Source organism: Heteronotia binoei, chromosome 14 (genome assembly GCF_032191835.1).
Source record: "Heteronotia binoei isolate CCM8104 ecotype False Entrance Well chromosome 14, APGP_CSIRO_Hbin_v1, whole genome shotgun sequence".
NCBI lineage: Eukaryota > Metazoa > Chordata > Lepidosauria > Squamata > Gekkonidae > Heteronotia > Heteronotia binoei.
Window position 1 is genome coordinate 52,802,694 of NC_083236.1, and position 23,447 is coordinate 52,826,140.

The following is a 23,447-nucleotide window of genomic DNA, read 5'->3' on the forward strand; positions in this document are numbered from 1 at the left end:
AAGGCTACTTTCTGGTTGTGTGACAATGTTATGATTTTACAGACAGGATTTATCATGAATGTCTGTTTTAGCCATAAAATGCTCACACATATAAGCCCCAAACCTTTGCAGGTCACCAAGCAGTTAGCAACCTGGGTAAACCCAAATTTGAAACATCACAAACAAGCCAGGCAAGACAATTTAAGGACATAAACTGAATTCAAATGCCTGTTAGCAATATTCATGATCTTTATAACAAAGCGGCAGAAATTTCAAAAAGAAATGAAAATGGACCATTGGATAGTTAGAAAAAGCCCAGCAGGAACTCATTTGCATGACACCAAGCGAGCCAGAACTGCTTTTCTGTGCATTCCTGCTCAAATAAATCCCTGATCATACAGCTATTAGAACTGGCTTTTATAGGAAATCCTCCCCCTCCCAAAAAAATTTGCATATGACTATCAGTGATGTCCACATAAGGCTAGGCAAGTAGCACCCAACACACACATCCCTGTGATTTGGAGTTCAAGGTTCTGGGATCCAGCCCCATCCCTGAACTGGAAAGATCAATGCACAATTTCTTTGATTTGAGAACAGTACTCTTCTGCACTTGTGCCTTGTATTTTACTAAGCTAATGAGAGCTTGGAGAAAAAAAAATAGAGTTCAGAGCCAATCTGGAAGGATCCTTTCAAAAACACAACTAATAACTTTTCAACACCTGAATGGCTGTTGGGTCATTAAAAAGGCAGCACAGTTATTGTGCATCTGACACCTTCTATGAACCTGCATCCATCTTCAGCTCCCTCAACCAACAGCAAGTATGAATTTCAGTGAACGGGACACACCATGCAAATCATTACTAATGACCATTCCCTGCCACTAATAAGCTGTAAGGCCATTACAGATGGAGTGATTCAGTGGACCCACCTTGGCATTTGGAGTAGCCTTAATTGTCCATATGCAGTCAACCGCTTGCCCGGGCTTTGTTTTCTCTTCCTGTTCTACTTGACTGGAACGCACTATCCCGTCAGCTCCAGAGAGCTCAAATTGGCAGTCTACAAGGGATGAGGAACCACATGATGTAGAAAAGTGATCTATAAGGGTGATTTAAAACTTAAATGTACAAAAGAGATTAGTACTGCAATACTAGACCTGGGATGGGATTCAGAATGCCTCCTAGGTAAGTAAACTCAGGATCTGTAAGAGGGGAGAAAAGGAAAATGAATGACAAGGACTAAGAAAAATTAATAAAATGTACAACAAAATTTACATCATACATGCTAGAAAATAACATGCCATAGCTGACCAGAGGAAAAACAAGATTCTTATCACTCATTAACTGACTGTACCTATGTAAGAATTTGACAATGTGGGTGTCAATGCTCTGCTGTATCCATACAACTTTAACCTTATTTCTGCAGGTGGCTCCTATGGTCTATGTTTCCAATAAAATACAACCAGCCTGTACAAGAATGATTCTGTTTATTTATTTAGAAAATGTTTCTGTCACCTTTCCAGAGACTCTGCTTGAGGTAGCTTAGAAAGCAAAATGCAATAAAATCATGGCAAGTCATTAGCAATTAGAGTCCCATAAAAGCAGCATAAAACAAGTCTCATCATTTATTTGTATTTATTTTATCAGATTTATATCCCGCCCTCCCCTAACGGGCTCAGGGTGGCTAACAACAGTTAAAAACCACATAGAATCCTAAAAAACAATATACAATAAAATCAATTCTACACATTTTAACCATAAAATCCAAGATGCGTGTTGGTGTTTCTCAATATCTATATTTGTCCAGTGGGACTGTCAGTGCTGTGGAACATTTGCTACCTCCCCTTAACTACTGAAGGCAAGCTTAAATCGTTTGGTCTTACAGGCCCAGCGGAACTGTGGCAGGTCCCGCAGGGCCCTGACGTTTTCAAGGGCATTCCACAGAGCAGGGGCTACTGTTGAGAATGCTCTGGCTCTAGTGGTGGACAATCGAACTTCTTTCAGTCCGAGAATCTGAAGGAGATTTTTTGGACCCTGAACATAGTGCTCTCTGGGGCACATATGGGGAAAGGCGATCCCGAAGGTATAACCAGCACCTTGAAACAAATCCAGAATGCCACAGGCAACCGGTGTAACGTTTCCAGTGAAGGCTGGACGTGCTGCCGTACAGGTAGCTCCAACAACCACCTGGCTGTTGCATTTTGCACCAGTTGCAGTCTCCGGAGTTGAGTCAAGGGCAGCCCCTTGTAGAGGGCATTACAGTAGTCTATTCTCGAGGTGACTGTCGCATGGATCACTGTTGCCAAATCGTTATGCTCCAGGTATGGAACCAACTGCCTTATCCACCTAAGATGAAAAAATGCAGATTTGGCAGTGGCTGCTACCTGAGCCTCAATTGTTAATGAAGGCTCCAGAAGCACCCCTAAGCTCTTAACCCTCGATGCTGGCACTGGTGGCGTCCCATCAAAGGCTGGCAAAGGGATCTCTCTACCCAGGCCGCTGTGACTAAGGCACAGGACCTCTGTCTTTGCTGGATTCAATTTCAGTCGACTCTGCCTGAGCCATTTCACTATGGCTTGTAATGCCAGGTCCAGATTTTCTGGGGCACAGCTGGACCGGCCCCCCATCAATAGACAGAGCTGGGTGTCATTTGCATACTGGTGACAACCCAGCCCATATCTCCAGACAATCTGGGCAAGGGGGCGCATATAAATGTTAAACAACATCGGGGAGAGAACTACCCCCTGAGGCAACGCACACACAAGTGGGTATCTCTGGGACGATTGCTCCCCTATTGCCACCCTTTGTCTCCAGCCTTGGAGAAAAGAGATTAGCCATTGAAAGGCAGACCCCTGAATCCCCGGCAAGGCGGTGGGACAGTAGCTGATGGTCAACTGTGTCAAATGCAGCCGATGGGTCTAACAACAGCAGCACTGTCAAGCCGCCCCGATCCAGATGCCTCAAAAGATCATCCATGAGGGCAACCAGTACCGTCTGTGTCCCATGACCTGGATGGAAGCCAGACTGAAATGGGTCTAGCATGGAAGCGTCATCCAAAAACCCCTGCAACTGTGCTGCCACTGCCCTCTCAATGACTTTACCCAAAAAGGGCAAATTCGACACCGGCCGGTAGTTTGCCAATACGGCCGGGTCCAAAGATGTTTTTTTGAGGAGAGGGCGAACCACTGCCTCTTAAAGGGGCATGGGAAAGGTTCCTTCAGTCAAGGACCTGTTGATAATCTCCTGCAATGGGATTCGCAGTTCTGTTTGACAAGCACGCACCAGCCAGGACCGACACGGATCCAAACTGCAGATAATGGGACACACAGTACAGAGGGCTTTGTCAACTTCCCCCAAGCTGAGTGGAGTGAAATGATTCAGGATCAAACCAGAAGACGTGCTCGGAGCCTTGAATTAGCTTACTGTATCAGAATTAGCGGGGAGGTGGCGGCGGAGCGACAGGACCTTATCTGTGAAAAAATCTGCAAAGGCCTCACAGCCGATCTCCAATTCCCTATCATTTGGTTTGCTCTGAGGCAAGTTTGTAAGGGTCCGAATTGTACTAAATAACTGGGCCGTGCGAGAATTCGCAGACGCAATCTGGGTTGCAAAGTAAACCTTCTTTGCAGCCTTGACTGTCGTCTCATAGGACTTCATAAACAGCCCATAAGATGTTCTTGTCACCTCATTGCGAGCACACCGCCATCGCCTCTCTAGTCGTCTAAGCCACCGTTTCATCAGCTGCAGTTCTGGGGTGTACCACAGCGCAAACCCTGAGCGATGGCGAAGAGGACGCCGGGGAGCAATCTCATCGATGACTGCGGAGAGTTGTTGATGCTACATCTCCACTAGTTCACCTAGCGAGTTGCCAGGAACCAAGGATCCCGCAGAGCCATTTGAAGCCGCATAGGGTCCATCTGGCTTCGCGGGCGAGCTAAAATACGCTCGCTACCTAAACAGGGTTGTGGTGGCACAACCATATGGGCCTTCAGGGTATAGTGGTCCGACCATGGCACTGCCTCAGCAGTAATCTGGTCCACCGTAACCCCCGCTGCAAAGGACAGAAGTAGACTATAAGAAAAATTTTAATTAAAAGTCTGACTGAACGTCTACTTTTTGGCCTGGGCCAAAAGAGCGCTAAGGGAGGTTCCAAGCAAGTCTCCAGGGGAAGGATATCCCACGGGTGAGGGGCCACTACTGGAAAAGCCCTAAATTCAGGGTCTCCAGGCACCATGCAATCTGCAACACTGGCTTGTCATTTCTGATATGGAAAACCAGATTTACAGAGTTCATCTTATCTCAAATCAGGAGCAGTATAACATTAAATATAAAATTTTGCTTTGGGATTTGTATGTGGCTCTCAGTCAGCCCAGTTGAAAATGTCAGTTAATGACACTGCCCTTCTAGTAACATGAAAATAGTAAGTCAGAATGTGGCTGGTTGGAAGACCAAATGTCTTTTTTTCAGAAATTAAATCTCTTCCATCTACCTTTAATGTTTTATTACAAGAGACTTGGATAAATAAAGCTATTACTCTTTCAGGATGTATTGCTTTCTCCAAGGAGGCCCAAAAGGGGAAGAAGGGGGGAGGCCAGGAGATGGGTTAGCTTGCCTCATATCATCTGCCCTTAATATCTCTGGATTGGAAGTAGTTGCCTCATCCAATTTGATCTTGGCTGTGTTGATACAATTGACTGATTTTTTTCTTATAGCATATGGCTTTCAATGTGGTCAGAATAAAATATCTGTAAGCAGAATACATCAGGAAGGCTTTGATTTGACCAACATTAATAAGTTCAATAAATTCATTCTAGAATAAGAGGGAGGGAGGGAGGAAGGAAGTTTTACCTGGTATAAATGAATATTTTGCTTTAAATCCCCCGCCTTCTATCTCCTCATCTGATGTAAACTTTATCCACATAAACCTCCCTGTAGATCTAATTAGGGCAGGACTTTTTGGACCACAGTAGCGATCAATAAGTGGAGAGAAGCCAAAAGGTCCATCACGAACCTCCAGGTGATCAAACCGACATTCGAACGAGGGTTCTATATAATACGGTTCATCAAAGGTCAGTTCTATTCTTTGGCGTGGGGCAGCTGTGAGAAAGTAGAACCAGCCAGGTCAATGTAACATTCAGCTCAGTAACAATGAATAAAAGCAGTTTCTGGAAAGATATGACATTCTGTTCTTCTCAGAGCTAATTACTACTGCAATAACACAAAGATAGCTCTTCGCTAATAGAGTTTAAATGTTATACAGAACACACACTGAAACGGCACATATGCTACACACTCCCGAGTGCCATAAACTTCCCCCCTCCCACCCCCGACCTGATTCTTTAAGTCATGGAATTATTTTTCAGCAGGAAGACTTTGGCTTGACTAACACTAACAATTCCAATACTATTGTGAAAGACTTTCTACTAGTGAAAGCAAGAAAACGTGAAACATTTTTATTTGATATAAATTAGTATTTTGATGTAAAACTTTATGCAACCTTTATTCACTTAAATCTCCCTGAATTAGTTTCATGTGTACTATGTTGATGTTATTGTGAATTTTTAAAAAACCAGCACCTTTGATATTTCTCTGATGAAAACATTTTTTTAAAAGTGCATACCCTGCTTCATCCATTCCATCTAGGATGGAATTCTGTATTTTTCCCGCCCAATAATACCTATCTGTTTAGTACAATTTTACTTCTTCCTTCTTCCAAGAATCTCACAGTGGTATACATGGACCTCCCTTTTTTAGACCACTTTGAATAATTCAAACTTTGTTTTCAACTCACTAGTGCGGCACTCAATGAGGGGGAGAAAGTAACATTACAACAGAATTTCTTCTTCAGAGTCAAGGGTGGAATATAAATACAGATGGAACAGTCTGATGGATGCACCATCAAATTTGGCATTTTGTATTCAATATAAATCAGGGGAACTTACAGGAAAAGCCCTGACAATGATGGCTGCCTCTTCGCATGTAGCATCAGAGGTGGGATTCTGTTTTCACTACCATGGCTAATAATGACTATTGAGAAAGAACCACGTGGGCAGCTGTGTTGGTCTGAAGCAGTAGCATAAAGCCTGACTCCAGTGGCACCTTTAAGACCAACAAAGTGTTAATAAATAAAACTGTTGGTCTTAAAGGTGTCACTAGACTCAGACTACTGAGAAACTCACCCTGAGTGAACTAGACAAGTGTTTTTAAAAATCCATTAAACTAGGAAGTGTGCTAGCTATACTCAACCCCAGATAAATCCCTGTGGAAGGTTTGGTGGCCCATCCCAGCTCCTATTTTCCTGTTCCCTCCCTCTAAGGACGTGTGCTCTAGCAGACAACAGTAATGAAAGAGTCATACCTTGGAAAATGGTAAGATGAAAGACCAGTACTATGAATCAAATGTAGATTTTCATAGAAATTAACATATACTGGAAAGCCCAGTAAAGGGAATATCTAATAGCGTGTCCAAAGCATATTGTAAAATGCTGCTGCATGCCTTTTGAAACCAATGTGAGGATTTACAGCATTTATCCTATGAATGTGAAAACACACCTGAATTATGGCAAATTTCATAATTTTTGTCTGCTGCAGTGGAATCAATGCCAGTGCTCCATTCTTGGGCAAACTGCCTAAAACAGTCAAATGTTTGCCAATGTTGTCTCAAGTGTATTTTATTCAGATGACTGTGTTTAAAACTGAAGAATTTCTATGCATACCCCCAGCAATAAAAGTATCAATATACGTTTGGATTTCAATACCTTCTAAAATATAGACACACTCCTGGTTGGGCGGATACAAATTAGGGAAGTTTGGTGATGTGAAGTGGCCTCCATTGCTTGTCCTTACCCAGTCACTACACTGGGAAGATGCCATGCGATTACCTCCAACATTCTGCCCACCTTTTTGAAGAAAACAGAAACACACAATTAATGGCTGTTCCAGGAAACAGGCACGCCATTAACAGCAAGTCCTGGTGAGTACTTGACACTATTAATTTATCAAGAAAAAAGCAATTCGTTGATAGGGGGAAGGTTTGCATAAAGCTAACTGTGGGAATGTGTGTGTGTGTGTGGGGGGGGAACCCAGAGAAAAATAATTACTGCACTAACAAAACCACAGAGCCATAGCCATTCCTATTTGTAAAGCTGTACCATAAAGTCAAATTCACCTGAAAAGGGATGACTATAAAGAAATGACACTACAGTTTTGAAAAATCAGCCATGATGGTAATACATTTATGTTCCTCTCAAAAAGGAAACTGCAAGCCCTACATTACACTGGGACTGTGTGGGTTGGAGGGAAGGATGCTGGTTAACTCTTTAGTCCCTACATGATTTTTACTAATCTTAATAATTTTTCCTGTATTCTGTTATTATCAGGGGTGGAATTCTAGAAGGAGCTGCTTTGCATATTAAGCCGCACACCCCTGATGTAGTCAATTCTCCAAGAGCTTACAAAGCTCTTTTTTTGTAAGCTCTTGGAGGATTGGCTTTGTCAGGGGGTGCGGCCTAGTATGCAAAGGAACTCCTGCTAGAATTCTACCCCTGATTATTATTAATAATAAAGGGCCATCAAGTCACCTTATGATGATCTTTCATCTGAGCAGAGGTGGTTTACCATTGCCTGCCTCTGCACAGAAACCCTGGTCTTTAGTGGTCTCCAACCAAGTACTAACCAGGGCCAACCATCAGGACTTTTTTTTGTAGCAGAACTCCTTTGTATATTAGGCCACACACCCCTTATGTAGCCAGTCCTCCAAGAGCTTACAGCAGGTCCTGTACTAAGAGCCCTGTGAGCTCTTGGAAGATTGGCTATGTCAGAGGGGTGTGGCCTAATGTGTAAAGGAGCTCCTGCTGCTACAAAAAAGGCCCTGCCAACCATGCTTAAGGTTCTAAGCTCTGCTGAGCTTGAGCCTAGTCTGGGCTATTCAGACTACATTTGAAAAAGGGACCTGTCTCCCCTCGCCTTTAATTTGTTGATAATGAGGCAGAGGAGGAACTGATTAGCAAAATCCAGCATGGATTGAAGGGTTAATCCCCATTTCTCCTCTTTACAATGGCCCCACATGCAGTTGCAATTGGCCTTTTACAGACAAATAGAAATTCTCAATTTTCCAGATGGCCAATATGCCCCTATCCCTGATCTGGATAGCTCAGGCTTGCCTGATCTCTTCAGCTCTCAGAAGCTAAGCAGGGTTGGCCTTGGTCAGTATTTGGATGGGAGACCCTGAAGTGATACCAGGGTCACTACACAGAGGAAGAAAATGGCAAACCATCTCTGAACATCTCTTGCCTTGGAAGACCCTGTAAGGTCGCCATAAGTCAGCCATATCTTGACTGCCAATACACAAACACATACAGCCCTAAGGCAGGTTTGAGATACAGAACACTTGTATCAAGAAAAAAACATTCACACTTTTTAATGCTGCTGCTCTTTAATGGCTAGGATAACAGTCCCAGGAAGGCGGCAGGAGATTCTCTTGATAAGGTGGTCGATGCTGTAGGGGTACTGTCCTCAAAAAATTTAGACCAGGACTTTTCAAAGATATACTAGGTCCTTGAGACATGTCTAGGTTCCTATAATCTTCCAGCCTTTGTAGAAGAGCTATGAAAATTAGAAAATTAGCCAGGATTTTTTTCTCTCCATATGTTTCTGTCTTGGAAGGAAAGAATAAGGATTGAACAGCAATTTGCTCCTCCTCTCAGGCTTTAAAATAGGGGAGATAGAAAAGAGACAGGCATCCAATGCACAGATACGTCATATGGAACATACAGTGCAAATTTATTCTCGAGTAAGCAAGCCAAAAGCCAGGAGTAACTTTTTTTCGTGAATGCTTCCTACTCAGGGAGCAATTAGCACAAACTATTGCATTGTGGGGGGAAAATAAATTAGCATATCCCTTTAATGTCAACATTATATGAACATATGTTGAACAGAGACAGCTATTTCTCCACCCAGTGTATATTATCTCAGAATACGTTACCAGTTTGTTGACTGGATTTTAAAATTCTAGGTGCTTTAATTATTTCCTGTTTTTTTCTGAGCAACTGATTTTTCACATTTATTTGCTTGAAAGAAACAAAAATTCTGACGTTTACATTTTTTAGCTGTACAAGCATGGATTACATTGCTTCCCAAAGAACTTCTTGTACTGTACCTTGAGTCTTCTGAGCCACAGCAATACCTTCCACCACAAGTATAGTTATTAAGAACACTAGTGAGAAAAGAAAAAAAGCGTAAGATATAAAATTATAGCAAAACCCACAAGTCTTCATCTGTTATACTTCTGCCCAGTCCATACTCCAGGAACAGCCTGGGATGGTGTTTTAGCTTCACAGCCACCCACCCTATGAGGCAAGTGAGGAAAGACCTGCCTTTTTATTTGGAGACAGCAATCTGTAACATCCCATAGCTAATTCATTAAAAAAAAATAATCAAAGACAAGCTGGCTTTCTGAAGGCAACCTTAATTTTCATTAAGATATTGGATTTCCACGTAACTGCAAGTCCATCTTGCTGCTGTGCCAATGTATTTCCATTTATATCATCTGCCCCGTCTCCCTATTTTTAGGATAAGATAGATACTTTGGTATGGTTTGATTTATTAAGAAATTATTTCAATACAAAATGCATCTGTTACAGGAATAATAATTCATAATAGATATCATCTATCCATGAAAAGACTGAAGTATGCTTACAGTGGTTCAAACAAATCAAAAGAGAAATCTTTGTGGTCCTTACAGTAGTTTTAAAAAGAAATTAAATGGTTTTCATTTTATTTTTAAAAAGTTATTCAGTTTCCTGCCAATTATAACTCAGTTCATCTAGTCACATCTGACACCACTGAAACACACCATATGATTTCTATTTTTGTTGGAAAGGCTGGTGTTTTCCATCTTTCTTCAATCTCTACTTGAGTCATCACTATATTTAAACTCAATTTAACATCTTCTTCTGCTATAACATATTTTAGACATTTTAATAACAAAATCATATTAGCTTTATGCCATTTATCTAAAAGCCAGCTTAACTTCAGGGCCAAAGCCACCAGCGGTGTATAAAATCTTCATTTGGAGTACCATATTTCCAACAAGCCAGGTTAGAATACATTTTATTCAATCTGGAAGGTGTCAAGTATCTTCTATAAGACCTTCAATAAAACTTTTCATATTTGATTGTATGAAGTCTTATTATACACCACCATTTATTTTCTATATTATTCCAAGACCTTGGAATCCCCCACTGCATTTGAAGCATCACGAGTGGCAACTGTGAACTGATTGATGGAGAAAGTCCCTTAAGAGATCTTTAGATTGCTTTTAACGACAATACAGTAACTTAAATAATTTGATAGTTGATGTTGGCTTATATTTGTAACTCATTCAGAAAATGTCTTTTCTCTATATGGGAAAACAATGAAAAGTGGCTCATTCTACCACAGACTTCTTTTCTGAAGTTCTTATTAACTTTAAAAAAAACCTTTATGGCAAAGCTTCTAAGAGTGCCATATCAGACTTCTATATATGAATAGTGAACAAAAACAATGGGATGGATCAAAAAGCACCTCTACCTGTGAGTATGTTCATTCATCTTACTAACTTTAAGAGGACATTCATTTCTATACTTGCAGTTGTCCTTTTCTATGATGCATCTATTTTCTTTACAGTTTCCTGAAATTTTTCTCTGTCAATGGAGAAAACAGAGGCTTTGCTCTGTAGCTCCTGTGCAATTGAACTAGCCTTGCAAAGCAAGCTGTGATGCAGAAGGAAGCAAGAGAGAGGGAGAAGGAAACAGATGACAGCCAGTTGCTCGGGGCCTGATAGGAACCCTTCAGGGGCCTGATTCAGCCCCTGGGCCACATGTTTGACACCCCTGACCTAAATTATCTACAGCCCACCCCAGATAATGATTACTCCTCTTACACAATGAGCCACCCAACAGAGACACAAATCCAGGGTTCAGATCCTGCAACAAAACAAGATTTTTAAACCTTAGTATCCATTTATACTCAGGCAATCTCTTTCTAGAAACTAACAATATCAGCTGTACCATCTTCATCCACTTGCTTATCCCTTCATTGTGCTGAATGCCATCATGTATCAAACAATGCTCTCTTTTCTACATAGGATAAACAGTTAAGTGCCTAAGCAAAAGAATAAATGGACATAAATCTGACATTAAAAAGGCCAATAAATCTGACATTAAAAAGGCCATTAAAAAGGCCAAAACAATAAGGTGACTATTTCTGTCTTCCAGACAAATTGTGGCTGGACTAGAAGTTATCATCCTTCAACAAAAATACTTCAAAGGGGAACTCCAGTATCCCCCTTTGGAATTTATTAAGAGGTTCACACACCCTCCACATCCAGATAAACAGGAGTGTGGGGTTTCTGAGCCACTATAATTGATATCAATAAAACCCTGGGACTCCCCCAACATTACAGGTGTTAACTTGCTTACCTTAACTAATCGATTTTCTTTGTACTTTCTTGCTTAGATTATATTTTTACTAATTATTTCAAGCTTAAAGAACTGCAGTGGCTGCCTATTGCACTCCAAATCCGTTTCAAGGTGCTGGTATTAATCTTTAAAGCCCTTTATGGCCAGAGGCCTGTCTATCTATGGGATCGCCTTTCCCCACATGTTCCTCAGAGAGCACTGCGTTCGGGAGTTCAAAATCTTCTCTCCATCCCCTGACCAAGGGAGGCCAAGCTGAGTTCTACAAGGGCCAGGGCCTTCTCTGTGGCAGAGCTGGCTTTGTGGAACACCATCCCAGAGGCTATAAGGGCCCTGTGGGATCTTTCCCAATTTTGCAGGGCCTGTAAAACAGAATTATTTCAACTGGCCTATAACACCTGAGTGGGAGAGTGCTTCCACTCTAATAGTAACTGAGCAATACCAACTATGAGAAACTGTGTAACATCCTAAGGACTACCAACATTTTAAGGACCTTGAATTGCCTGCTGAAGAATTATTTTGAATCTGCCTGTTTATTTTGAGTAGCAACACAATGCTTGTTTTAGTGATTTTAGTATTGTAATGTTTTTTTTTCTGATCGTTAGCCATCCTGAGTCCATTTACTGAGAGGGTGGGATATAAATCTAAGGTAAATAAATAAAAATAAGGTAAACGCTGTACTGCTTGTATTTGATGCCCCCTAGAGCCTGTTGTTTATTTTCTCATACCTCTTATGTAAAATGTCTGCAAAGTGAGAGTCGAGGCATTGCGTTTGAAAAAGTGAGCTCTAGTCCATGAAATATTATACTGGAATAAAAATGTGCTGTTTTTTTAAAGTGTCACAAGGTTTCTGCGTTATTATTTATTGATTGTACCTATTCCATCTAATTAAAAGAATTCTAAGTGGTTATGATCGAAGAAAAAAATCAATCCCATAATCTATCATATAATCCATTTTAATCAAATAGTTTAATTCTCCTTTTATAATAAAAAAAAAGGTTTGTGATTCCTTTCTGTCTTATGCAATAAATTTTAACATTTGAAAATATATATTTTGAATAATTTCAGCATCTTAGTTTCTGTGCCAAGGTCATAGTGGCCATAAGTCAGTCAGGAAACTGCAGCCCCTCTGAGCCCTCCTGTGGAAAGTTGTCATTCTTTCCTTCCAGTTTATCATTCACTATACCTGGGACTCCCACTATCCTCCTCTGGGATTTCAAACAATAAAACCCTGCATCGCACACTGATTTCCTGTACAAAAACAAACTCTTCCCTGAGCTCCTGTTCATTTCCTCGACCAGTGTGATCACATAGAGGGAACACAAAGAACCAACAAATTGTGGCCTTGGCTGGTGCAGAGGGCCTGGAGGGTGGAGAACAAACCGGAAATTCCCAGAAGCATCCTCAGAGGAGCAAAGGCTGTCCAAGTGCTCGAAGAGCAGAGGAACTGAAAGCACCTGATGGACTTCTAGCAGACTCGCATTGTGTTTTCTCCTCAGCTTTTTGAAACATAATGTACTTTTTACATTTCCATCCAAAATGTGACTTTATGCAGAGTCTTAGTGCAAAAACTGTACTGAAAGCATGCTATTGTTTTTTGCAATTAAGAAATAGGATACATGACCACTGGTGAGAGACAAAGGTTTGTGGATGCTGAAAACCAATACTAGGGCATTAACTGTATACTCTGCAGTTCTTAGTAAAGAGTCCAACGCTGGCTAAGCATCCCAACTAGCTCTACTGCAAACTGCAGGAGCTTCTGGCCTGAACCAACATTACTCATCAGGCAGGTCCAGATTAACAATTCAGCACTGATTCATTATCTAGTTACCTAGTACTGCTCAACAAAGCTCATTTGTGTGTACATCTAAATGGTTCTATATCTACCTCAATTCCAATGTATTCAAGCGTTAAAAAAAAGGTAGTCTCCTGTGCAAGCATTGGTCGTTTCCGACTCTGGGGTGATGTCGCACCACAACGTTTTCATGGCAGACTGCCTTCCCCAGTCATCTACACTTCCCTCCCAGCAAGCTGGGTACTCATTGTACCAACCTCAGAAGGATGGAAGGCTGAGTCAAGCTTGAGCCGGCTACCTGAACCCAGCTTCCGCCAGGATTGACCTCAGGTCGTGAGGAAGTGTTAGGACCCTTCTTTTTTTCCAAGAGCACAATTCTTGTATGTTTTACAGTTTATCAATGGCCTGTTGTAAGATTCCTGAAAACTGCCTGAGCCAGAACCCACTCTACTTTCAATTCACTGCAAAATCCAGCACATTCGTGCCAAGAAAAAAAAAAAAAAAGCAAAATATTAGGTGATCCATCTTGGGTCCTTGGGTTAAATTTTGAATAAAGCTTTTACATCCCACAATTTTAAAGATTAGTTTTGGTGTGCGACTTTGCAGGTATTATCACCTCCCTTCTAAAACTCAAACAAACACTGGCTTAATTCTTAGCCCCCACACCAAGTCACACTGAACAGGTGATGAAGGTAGAAGGTGATTCAAAATGGCTGATGCGCCAGCAGTGCTTCATGTCTAACCCAGTACTGCAGTGAACAAAGGCATCAAAGGAAGGCAACTCAATCCTGAGTAAAATGGAGTTGCTAGGGCACCAGCAACAGTTCTTCAACCATTTCAGATCTGATGCTTGCCAATGCAAACTGTAGCAGCCAGGCAGGGGTGCCAAATCTGGAAACAATGGGCATCAGTGTCTATTCCAAATGTCTGTTTTCCTTAACTTTTTGGTAAACTGCAGGCTAAGCAGCAACTGAAACAGCGAAGACACGCTTTCTGTTGACTAGCTGAGCCTGTTTGCTCCTACAACTTTAGATCTTGATCCCTAAACAGCAGTGACCAGGTGAATCTGTATTAACCAATTTTCGGAAGGTGTAGAATACCCTGACCAGCCCAGGCCATCCTGATCTCATCAGATCTCACAAGCTAAGCAGCATCGGCCATTGTTAGCATTTGGATGAGAGGCCACCAAGGAAGCCCAGGGTTGTGACGCAGAGGCAGGCAATGGCAAACGTCTCTTGCCTTGAAAACCCCACAGGGTCACCATGTCAGCTGTGACTCGGTGGCAAAAAGAAAAAGGATGTGCATAGCCATATTCAGACATCCCAAACAAGTCACGGATTGTTTGTGACAAGAACTAAACTGAAATCCAGGAATTCAAATCAGTTTCATTGTGGCATCCAACTGCTGTTGCTTCCTGCTTACAAACCATAATTTTCAACCACCGTTCAATCCTTGTTTAGACTCCTGATTTCTCCTGTGATCAAAAGTTTATTGAGGATTTGTCCCACATCACATTCCAATGTCCAAGATATGGGGCTGAGCATAACGGATTTTTGGGGCGCATAATATTCTGCTTTCCAGGAAGGTCAGATCAGAGGAAATTAGTCACATTTTTTTGGCAGGTAGGAACAAATTCATTATTTTCCAAATGGCAAGATTTGCAGCTGCAATAATAAAGGATAAAAAGATGATGGGACGTGCTGACCGAAGTGTGTCTGACCTGTGACTACAGTCTGGGTCACTTGTCATTTGTAATTTGCCTCTGGCTTGTATGGTCTTCCTTTATTATTACTAGACACATATTTTTTAAAAAATATTATTAGTATTCTAATACTTTCTGATAAAATGTCCAGTTCTTTATAACTTTATTATTATTTTTTCCAAATTTCATCTTGCACATTTCCATTTTACTTTGTATTGTTGCTATGACTGTATTTGGTAACATAATAAAGATTCCTTGATTGATCGACTCTTAGTTTGTAAAACAAAGAAAAAACCAAAATGCAGTTTGTCAACTCTGCCTAATATATGCATCATAACACACCGATTCATGAAACTGGTTTGCAGTTTCTGTGCTGTATGAAAGGGGAGGAAACACACAATCTCAGGGACCTGGCTTATTTAATCACAAGGATAATTTGAACTGGAAACCTATTAGTTACATTTTTACCTGTTCTTTCTCTGAGAAGTTCAACATAGCATACAGATTCCATGTACTCAATTTATTTAAACAAGTCTGTCTTGACCTTGACCTTCTTTCCTACATGAGGTGTGCTACACAGCAGCTTACAGCAAGAATTAAAATAAAACAAGCAATTAAAAAAACAGCTAAAAACAGCACTATGCAGAAAGGCACTCTTTATTGTGGTCATTCACAGCAAAGGATCTCTAGAGATTTTCATTTTAAAGAGGTCTGTATGGAAGACCTTAAGATTTTCCTGGTTCATACCTGTAAAAGTCAAAATCAAAATGTTAAATTGAGGCCAGACTAGCTGGTGGTGAGCAAAGATGATACAAACCAGGAGAGAGAAGACTCCCAGAGGTTTGTCACACTAAAAACTTAGCAGCCACACTCTAGACCAGCTATGGCCTCTAAGCACTCTTCAAAAGGTACCATCATTTACAGCACATTATGGTACCCTGATCAGAATGTCTCTGTGCTAAAGATAAGCCATAGCCAGATATCCTGTAAGAAAAGAGTACAACTGGAGTGCCAGCTTGTAAATGTTTAAAAGAAGCACTTCTGGCTACTGCCAGGCCACCCAGAAGCAATGCTTGGAGCAACCAAAGCTACAACAAATTGTCAGTAAGATTGTTTACTGTGCTGCTCCTGATTTTGTAATGTTTTGTTTTTATTGTATTATTTTAACTATGTTCGCTGCCCTGAGCCCGCTCGCAGGATAGAGCAAGATATAAATCCAAAAATTAAATTAAACAAATGCATAACAAAAACAACACACACTATATTAAATCCAATAGGATCCCTATATCGTGTACACTGTTTTCAGGGGAGATGAAACCACATCGAATGAAGGCACTATGGCAATTCCAGGATTACTCATGTTTCCAACCATCAGCATCTTTGTTTTGCAGAGGGGACAAGATGGTTAACTGCATTGTACAAGTGGTTCCTTAATAAAGTAAAGGCAGTCCCTTGTGCAAGCACTGGGTCATTACTGACCCAATACCTTTCAGTAAATCTATATTCCAGGAAGGAATGGAGCCACCCAATCCCAACCTAGATCCTGAACACTGCTGAGAAATCCAGGGGAACCAATAGGCATGCACGCTCCACTACTCCCCAGTAGTTCATTCACTTTCTCCTACCACATCAATTCCCAAACAGTGAACTGTCAAAACCTTAGGGTTTTGTCAAAACCTTAGGCTCCACAATGAAGACTGGGCAAGTACATGGAGTAATTTAAGAACTATCTAAGTAGCAGGCCTCGGATTCAGTGGGAGCTTACAGGAGCACAGCTCCTGAACCTTTCTGAGAGTTCCACCTCCTCCTTCTGAGAGTTCCACCTCCTCGTCCATTGAATAGTATGTGCAGCTGCATAACAATCCCTGATGAGCTCCACCACCTATTTTTCTATAAAATGACCCCTGCTAAGTAGTATTTAAGAGCTCAGTGGAGCAAAGTGGTAAAGCTGCAGTACTGCAGTCCTAAGCTTTGCTCATGACCTGAGTTTGATCCCGGCAGAAGCTGGGTTCAGGTAGTTGGCTCACGGCTGATTCAGCCTTCCATCCTTCCGAGGTCGGTAAAATGAGTACCCAGCTCACTGGGGAGAAAGTGTAGATGACTGGGGAAGGCAATGGCAAACCACCCCATAAAAAGTCTGTTGCGAAAACATTGTGAAAGCAACATCACCCCAGAGTCAGAAATGACTGGTGCTTCCACAGGGGACTACCTTTACCTTTTAAGTAGTATTTAAGAACAACCTGGTAAGGGAGAAGCACAGTGCAAGTCCAGGCTTTCATAGTATCTCTGGCATATTTAGGTTCCCATAAGATTTGGGTGTACACTTTAAAAGGCTCCTGGAAGGAGAAATTTGATTCATGAAAGGAGTCTTTGCCACATCTTAGGAAGGAAAAAAAAGTTCTACCAATAGTAAAAATAATTTTATCCTGCCAAGCACCGTAAGAGGCATGGCCAATACTTTGCACAAATATGGAAGACAAGATTCCAGTCTAGGGTATATGTTTTTGAGAGTCAAAACCTCCTTTGTCAGATGTCTGACACAAGGAGTTTTGAGTCTTGAAAGCTTATGCCCCAAGAAACCTTTTTTGATCTTTAGGGTACAAATGTTGCTCTTCTACTGCAAATCAATAGTTACCCACCTGAAGACAGTGTATTTATACCTTATAGTTATACCACTAAGGACTGAAGCAGAAGTCATATAGCAACCATGTTATACCCTCTTCAGCGCATGTATGCTTTAAAACCCTACAAGCCCCAAGAAACAATTGAGTATGTCAAGCTTTGTACCCAGTGACACTGAGAATACTGTAGGCTTTCTTTCATCCACCTCTTGTGACTCCTTAAGGAGTTCATTTTACAAGGAGAAGAATCAGATTAGGAGTTGATCAATAAAATACCACAACCAGTCCACTAGATGAAACGATTTGGGAGCACCTTTTATGCCCTGGGTTAATAAATCAACTCTGCTTCCATTTTCTTTCTCTTCCCAACAGAATTCATACCAGCTATTAGCATAATCTTAAAGACAACTGCATAGTTTTTGGAGGCCTCCTGGGAAATTCATTCATCAGCTGACTCATTGTAATAGGCTGTGGTTCCATAGCAGCTTGTGAGGTCATGAAAATGATGTTAACATTCCAAAAGACATCCTTGCCTCCTCTGTCAGACAACAGGCTAGATTCTGCACTAACCCTTAAAATCCCCATATGCACCATAGCTTCCAATTTCATTAGCACTAATCTATAGCAAAATATGAGTTCCCAGCAGACGATATTCCATCTGCTACAGATGGTTAACTGCTTTTCATCACTACTGACCTACTATGGACATTGAACAGGCATCATAAAGAAGAAAATCTTATTTTCTAACATAGGTCCCCAGGGCACTGCTGTACTACTAATTAGTTACCACCACCAAAGACACCTACATTTCAGTCAGATCCTAGTTTCTGGGTATTGCAGATATAGGTCAATCTATTTTATTGAAGTTAAAAACTCGAGAACCTTCACCTTCCCAAACCATGGCCAGATCAAGGGCCAGCATTTAATGAAGGGAAGTAGCCATGTCTTCCCACTGAGAGACTGACTATATTGGGTCATGTAAACCTAGTGATATATAAACTGACCTAAAAGAAGAAGAAGAAGAAGAAGAAGAAGAGGAAGAAGAAGAGGAAGAAGAAGAGGAAGAGGAAGAGGAGGAGGAAGAGGAGGAAGAGGAGGAAGAGGAGGAAGAGGAAGAAGAGGAAGAAGAGGAAGAAGAGGAAGAAGAGGAAGAAGAAGAAGAAGAAGAAGAAGAAGAAGAAGAAGAAGAAGAAGAAGAAGAAGAAGAAGAAGAAGAAGAAGAAAGGAGAAAGAAGAAGGTGGTATTGGATTTATATCCCACCCTATACTCTGAATCTCAGAGTGGTCACAATCTCCTTTATCTCCCCCCCCACCCCACAACAGACACCCTGTGAGGCAGGTGGGGCTGAGAGGGCTCTCACAGCAGCTGCTCTTTCAAGGACAACTCTGAGATAGCTATGGCTGACCCAAGGCCATTCCAGCAGGTGCAAATGGAAGAGTGGGGAATCAAACCCAGTTCTCCCACATAAGAGTCCGTGCACTTAACCACTACACCAAACTGGTTCTCACTTTGATATACAGTGGTCCTGGTACAGAAGAATTCTGCTTATGGAATTCCTCCCAAGGCAAATTCATATAGCATTATTGCTTCTATTTTTCAGATGCCAGACTAGGCATATCCTTTTTTGCCCAAGTTTATAACCTACAATGAATACTGACTGGCTGTGACTTTTCCTGTTGGCACCTGTTCTGATTTTCATTTAGGTTTTCTTAATTAAATATTTTAGTTAGAACCGTGAGATACCTCAAAGTCTGTGGAAGAGCAAAGGTGGGATAAACAGCCTGCAAACTAAACAAAAGATGAGAGCCACAAGGATAGGATTACTGTTCTATGATTTTCTGCTTTAGACTTTGAGAATTCTAAAGAGAAAAGCACTATGGCTGCCAGTAATCAACACACTCTTCCGTGTTCGCAGCCCATCCAAATACCTACATTTATGGACAGCTGTTCTCTCCAGGCTGGATAGAAAGAAGCATACAGAGACAGATCTTTCTACCCAACCCTGCAGCCAAACCATATCAAGGAAAAATCTGTGCATAATTTTATGGTTGCAATTGCTTTGGCATCTGAGAAGAATTGTGGTGCTTAGCAGAAATATCTGTTCTTTGAGGGTGGATGACACCAGCAGTTCTGTTGGTACAGCATTTTTTTGTTTTCAATGCTTGACTCTATGTTTTCCATAGGCTTTGAAGATAAGAGGACAGGAGAGATAGTTATCTGTTCCCTGATGTTCCCGGAACAGGACAGAAACTTTCCTCTATCAAGCTGGTAGGTCAATGTGTTCTGCAGAGGCTCTGAATCACTGTAATAGCTGGGCTGTGCATATGGTTCTGAGGAGCTGAGCTTGAGACTTGATTCAAAATCACACACTATGAATTCAGAAACTCCTCCTGCTTTCTGAATCTTTTACACAGCTTCAGGCATCATCTCAGATGCCTAGAGCGCCACAGTCACAGAAGACATGGAGAAAACAGTACATCCATTCCACAGAGACTGTAAGCTTGGGCCACTTTACACAGACCTAGAACTGTTTCAGTACATGTTGTTTTGTGTACTTCCATGGGAATGGATGCCTTACGGACAGTACAATAAAGAGAAACAGATGCCCAATCTAAACATGATAGGGCAGCAGCCACAAGTACTTATGCACAAGCCTGCCTTGTTCATGTACAAAGCAGCAACTGGGGGGAATCAGGAATGCACAGGATCACAGTTCTGGCTGGCTTTACTTCAGAGTGATGTGGCCTAATATGCAAATGAGTTCCTGCTGGACTTCCTCTACCAAAAAGCCCTGTGTAAAACAATGGTGACACCAGGGATGTGTGGCCTAATATGCAAATAAGTCTCTGCTGGGCTTTTTTGTAAAAAAAGCCTTGGGGGGTCTATTTATTTTTATCTACAGTGAGCATAGGGGTGAAGGAAATTACACAGTCTCTCCTTACCTTGTTGCGCTCCATCGCCTGGAGCATTTTTCTCTTGGCCCAAATCCAGTAACAGAAGTGAGCCAGGATGGGGAGCAAGGAGCTTGAAGCAAATGTAAACTGGGAAGGAGCGAGATTTCCCCCACCAGAAAGCCCTCCCAACTTGTTTATATCCAGATAGGACATACAGGGGATGAGGCTGCCTATGGAGCATCCAGTTTGGGGGAGGGGGAGGAGAGAGAGATTTTCTGCTTGACAGACTGCTGGGATGAGTAAAAAAAAGTGCAAGTGACGAGCAACCTTAATACTGCATCCTACTCTCACAAAGAAGAGGATGTATCCCCCTTCGACCTGGATGTCATATTTTGGTATAATCTTCCATCACATGCAATACGCATAGATTGAATATCAACCTCTTATAGGGAAGTTCAGCCACTGATTTGCAAGTACGGCTTTGCAAAATGTAAAAGCCCCCAAAGTCCCACATCACAAACACACAGGCCTTTTATCAATAGGGTAATTCAACACTCCAGACAGCCAATCACTTCCAACTGACAGTGATAAGTCTATTTACCATGGCTGCCCCTTTATTGTACGCTTATTTTAAGAGAAGGGAAAAGAAAAATCAATGAACGTCGATGCTTGTTCCTGTGGTACCAGCTTTTTTTCACATTCTGAATTAAGAGGAAAAACAAAAAGAGGCCACAGGCGACATATTTCAGCGCCACAATCCAGCCATTTCACTTTTCTCTGCTGCAGCTACAAAAAAAAAAAGCCTCCTGAAGGATTTATAAAATCTGATTGGTTTTCACGAAAGCTCATGTTGATTCTATAAATAGTTGAGAGCTGCGTGTATATGTAGAAGAAAAGCATACCGGAGCAGCATGGCTGAGTAGCAGATAAGCAGGCAATTATAGCAGATAAAGCAGCTAGGCATTTGGGTTTCTGCAGGCCAAGCCCCATTCCCATTCATTTTTTCCTAATGTTCATTTCCACTATTTCCTTCTGTCTCTGCATCTTTTCTCCACTCTCCCAGATGATAATTTCGCCACATTTCTGGAGACACTGAAAATATCTTTTGCTATTTTCTCCAACGACAAGCAATAATGCAAGATAGAAACTCCTTCAGAAAAAGAAACTTCAGTGAAGCAATAATTAAATACAGTTCTTCTAGTGCAGGACTGAAGAAACAAAAGTGATTGCCTAGCTGAGAGACAGAACGGCACTCCAGACACAAAAAGATCTGGAAGGCTATCAAACCCCTGCAAATGTCGTCTCTGTTAAACCCCATATTAAGGCAAGTATCTTCCCACTTCTGCTAGTTTAATATATGGCAGAAGGCAGAGCTCAGCAGGCAAGATTTCTTCAGGAGTGGAGCAGTTGCCAACTGGATAGTTGTTTTGTTCTGCCGTGGCACACTGGGCTGTACAGCAGGTAGGGAAAAACTGAAGCAAAAATACGAGGGGGGGGGGGCGGAAATGAAGCTAAGGTACAAATTCAGGGTAGAAGCACTGTGTCATTCCCCCCCCACACACACACACACTTCACAACATATAAAATAACACTGCTCCAAAAATTAGCAGTTTAGTACCCCCAACTTGGGAGACTGATTTTATCATTGATAAAACTGGAGCTTTTGCTTAATTTTTTTAAAAAAGGTTTTCAAGTAGCATTGTACACACAGGGAATACCAGGATTCTAATATCTGCACAAGGTATTCTACGTATAGTTCAGAGCTCCCCCTCCAGCCTCTTGTGCCCGCAGGAAAACTAAGTCTTCAGACATATAATCTGGTTCTAGGGAACAGTCAATGACCTCTATGCACACTAGGGTTGCCAGTTCTCCTGCTACAGTGGGAGACTTCCTGCCAGGAACCGCTGCTGCCCACCACCATCAGGAGAAAAATGAATTTAAAAAATCAGCATTGGCAATGGTATTGGTGACATCACATCTCTCTGGAAATTGCCAACATGAGCTTCCAGCATTTCATAGAGAGGTGTGACATCACTTCTCCATTCCCCCGGGAAGTGATGTAAAGTCGTTGATGGTGCCCCCCAATGTCCCCATCCCCCCCAAAGTACTACTGGTTAGCAGCCAGGAAAGAAAAAGAGAAGAGACTGGATTTATACCTCGTCCTTCACTCAGAGTGGTTTACAATCTCCTTCCCTTCCTCTCCCCACAACAGACACTTTGAAGCAGCCCCAAATAGGCCGAGGGCCCAGTGGTGGGGCTGGAGTGAAGAGTAGAAGAACTTGGACTCTAACTATACTACAACTAACACTAGAACTAACTATGCTAACTAACAGTAACCCCCCCCTCTTTTTTTTTTGTTAAATGAAGCTAAGGAAAAAATAAAAACTACCGACCGGAGCAGCGATGAAGAGCTTCCTCTCATGGCGCGATCAGAAAGGAACTGGCAGGATCCAGGCAGCCTCCCGCTGGACATGCACAGTGGAGTTCCTGGGCATGCTCAGTGGGAGGGCGTGAAGATCCTTGCTGAATCTTGAAGAAACACAGTTGGAGTTGGCGCAGGCGTGTATATCCCAACAGTGTGAAGCACAGAGACCACGAAGAAGATCTGCTTTTGAGAGAACAGTGGCTTACCCAAGGTCACCCAGCAGTTGCACATTAAGGAGTGGGGAATCAAACACGGTTCTCCCAGATTAGAGTCCGCACTCTTAACCACTACACCAAACTGGCACTAGGAGGGCAATCCTAGTGCATACATAAGAGGATTTCCTGCATCCATATGGCATTTTATGCATCTGAGCCATTATGTATGCTTTGCAATAATTGAGTGTGCTGATTTATTGCAAGTCAAACCGAATCCCATATGGTGTAGGGGTTAGAGTAGACTTGGATCTGGGAGAAACAGGTTCAAATCCCCACTCTGCCAGGGGAAATTGCTGAGTTAGTCACACATACTCAGCCTCATCTATCAAACAGCGTAGTTGGGAGAACAGAATAGAGAACAATA

General features: G+C 41.9%; 1 protein-coding gene across 1 annotated transcript in view; it reads right to left on the reverse strand.

Annotated features, from left to right (window-relative positions):
* The window catches only part of NETO2 (neuropilin and tolloid like 2), a 46,875-nt gene that overhangs the window by 12,964 nt on the left and 10,464 nt on the right, over window positions 1-23,447 (reverse strand). The window contains exons 2-6 of the mRNA XM_060254371.1: window positions 9,132-9,188; window positions 6,733-6,873; window positions 4,824-5,072; window positions 1,133-1,177; window positions 908-1,035 (exon numbers count right to left, since the gene is read on the reverse strand). Coding sequence (XP_060110354.1) covers window positions 908-1,035; window positions 1,133-1,177; window positions 4,824-5,072; window positions 6,733-6,873; window positions 9,132-9,188 — 620 coding nt within the window. The remainder of the gene's footprint in view (window positions 1-907; window positions 1,036-1,132; window positions 1,178-4,823; window positions 5,073-6,732; window positions 6,874-9,131; window positions 9,189-23,447) is intronic.